We start from the raw sequence: 2,625 nt of genomic DNA, 5'->3' as shown, positions 1-2,625 counted from the left end.
CACTCTGAATTGYTAATTAATGAAAAATTCCACTGGAACTCCACTTCTAATAAGTAAAATCACATGGAAGTTAAACGGGATGTAAAAAGAATAAGTGATCAACAGAGCAGAAGGATTTCTTAAGAGTAGGCAAGGATCAAACCAACCATTTTCCTTCTCTAGAAAGCTACACGGCCCGAAGGCAAAAAGGTGCATGACACATCTGGACTTCAGGAAGGTTTTAACACTCTTCTGCATCACAATCTTAAAAGAGCAGTATAAGAAATCACTAGGAATGCATGTTTTGAAAAAAAAAAAAGTTACAAAGTTATAAAAATAAAATTATAAAAGTTATAAAAATAGTTAGAAAACTTTTTTTTTTAATAAAAAACCTGGGTAACAGAACAACTGCAATGGAATAACATAAATAAATAAATGCCTTCACAATCTGAGTGGTCCTGGTCAAAACGGCTAAAATTTAGTGAAAGCCAACACAACCCTCCATGAAGAGATATCAAATGTATGGCGATATTTGCATAGTAACTGGCTAGATACAGCAGAATAGGCGGCTAGGATGAAAAATACATTTCTTCWGATGCTGTTGCCGAAAAGCAAGGTCACGTTCGGCAAGCTGCTGGTCCACCTGCCCTGGAGAGAGTCCCACAACTTTTTTTGAGGATAACAAGGCTATGTGTCATGGACATGAGACCTCCTATTTTGGAGGACTTTTTTKGGGGGACCCCACTTTACGAATAGTGTTGAGAAAACAGAAGTCTGGGAGGGGAGACGAGGTGGGCGGGAGGGAGAAGACAAACGATTGATGGGGTAGGTTTGAAAGCACTGGTTCTTTCCGTGCATAAAAGCAATGCAGACAGAACTTTCGTGTTATAAAATGAGCTGCCTTTCTTTTCAAGATGAGCATTTGTTTTCCATGTCCACAAGAAAAAAAAAATCAGAAAACAGAAAATAAAACAAAAGCAAACAAACAAACAAAAAGCGAGCGCTGATTTTTTTATTACAGGAAAATGTTCCCGGGGCCCCGGGCGGGGTGGGGGTGGGAGGGGGGGGCCTCAGCACTTCCGGGTCGTGCGCGCCGCGTCGCGTCGCGGGGCGGAGCGCGGGGCTGGTGCGTGACGTTGCCGGCGGGGCTGGGGGCGCCGCGCGCTGTTATTGTTCTCGCCGCGCGCCCTTCCCGCCGCTTCGGGCCGCGGGAGGCAGGAAGGAGGGCAGGAGGGAGCGGGGCAGAGCAGAGCGAGCGCCCCCGCGCAGAGCGGCGGGACAAGGTAGGAGGGAGCGCCCCCCCCGCCCTTGCCCGCCCGGCGGCCGTTAGGGCCGTTAACCGTCTCGACCTCTCCGCAGCGCCAGCGGGGGCAGAGCGCGCGTCACGCAGGAGGCAGCGCGAGGCGGCGGCGGCGCGGCCATGGCCTACGCGTATCTCTTCAAGTACATCATCATCGGGGACACAGGTGAGCGGCGCGGGCCGGGGGAGGGCGCCGGGCCCGGCGCCGCTCCCATTTCCGCAGTGTTGGCTCCGTCGACGTGGTGGCTGCGCGGGGAGGCGGCGGCGGCGCCCCCGCCCCTGCGCCGNCGGCCCGCGCCGCCTCCCGCCGCGGGGCCGGGGAGGTGCCCCGCGTTCCGGCGGGAGCAGGCCGCGGCCGGGCCCTCTGCAGCCCGCCTGGAGGCTGCAGGCCGCCCCGGTGGCGGGATGCGCTGTCAAAGGGCCCCTCTTTTCTCATTTACTGGAGCCATTTTTTAAAACTGTTTTTCTGTGTAGCCTTTGTGAAGACACCCACCATCCGTTTGCTTCTCCCCCTTTAAAAACTTGCTCTCTCCCGTTTGTCATGGACTACCATGTTGCAAGTAATGTTGCTCAGGAATGCTGCAGGCACAGCCCTGTGCTGGTGGGGATGGGTGTTTGATGCCAACATTTTCTGTGCTTCCTTAGCGTGGATAGAGATGGCATTTTTTTCCAATAACCCTTTTGGCAGGGTAAGGTAAATAACATAGCCAGCTATTGTGCTTGTGCATCTTCCTCGGTGTCTTCCTCATAGCTGAATAAATGCTCCCTTTAATAAATCTGATGACATGGCTGTCTCTTTACGTGCTATTATAGGGATACCTGCATAATTATACCTCATATTGACAAACCAGTTAATCTATTGCGAGTTTACTGTACACTTACAGTAAATTACCATATAGGTGCCTTGCACGTGYGCTGGTTAAATAGCCTGAGTTGCAGTTACTGTGTGATTTTTCTTTTTTTTTTTTCCTGCCCTACGTTTAAACTCTACAGGTTTTCTTTAGAAACTGTAGAACAAATTAAAATTAAGAAGTATATAGTGGTTATAATCTTGATAGATGATGACAAGATTTTAGAATTTACTTGCATTTAGGTGGATGTCGGGTCCTAAACCAAGTTAGAGGACAGGAGATTATCTCAGTAGAGTCAAGAGACGTAAAAGGAGGTTTTTCTGTCCAGGATAGTGCAAAATAGTAGTGCAGAATTCAGGGTCATATTATTGCAGAACAGTTGGTCTTGTGTTCTGGTGAATCTTAAAGACTATAATCTTTAGACTGGTAGAGAGGGCAGCAGATGCTTGCTCTGGTACAGTGATTTTTTTTTTTTTTTTTTTTTTTTTTTTTTTT

General features: G+C 48.9%; 1 protein-coding gene across 1 annotated transcript in view; it reads left to right on the top strand.

Moving 5' to 3' along the window:
* The first annotated feature begins 1,192 nt into the window (after nt 1-1,192).
* RAB2A (RAB2A, member RAS oncogene family) overlaps nt 1,193-2,625 on the top strand; it is a 38,290-nt gene continuing 36,857 nt past the window's right edge. Inside the window, exons 1-2 of the mRNA XM_026050083.1 lie at nt 1,193-1,262; nt 1,339-1,445. Of these exons, the coding sequence (XP_025905868.1) occupies nt 1,400-1,445 (46 nt within the window). The 5' untranslated portion in view covers nt 1,193-1,262; nt 1,339-1,399. The remainder of the gene's footprint in view (nt 1,263-1,338; nt 1,446-2,625) is intronic.

The sequence above is a fragment of the Nothoprocta perdicaria genome, unplaced genomic scaffold (genome assembly GCF_003342845.1).
Source record: "Nothoprocta perdicaria isolate Ctin4 unplaced genomic scaffold, notPer1 scaffold_65, whole genome shotgun sequence".
NCBI lineage: Eukaryota > Metazoa > Chordata > Aves > Tinamiformes > Tinamidae > Nothoprocta > Nothoprocta perdicaria.
This window is presented reverse-complemented; position numbering and strand designations above follow the sequence as displayed.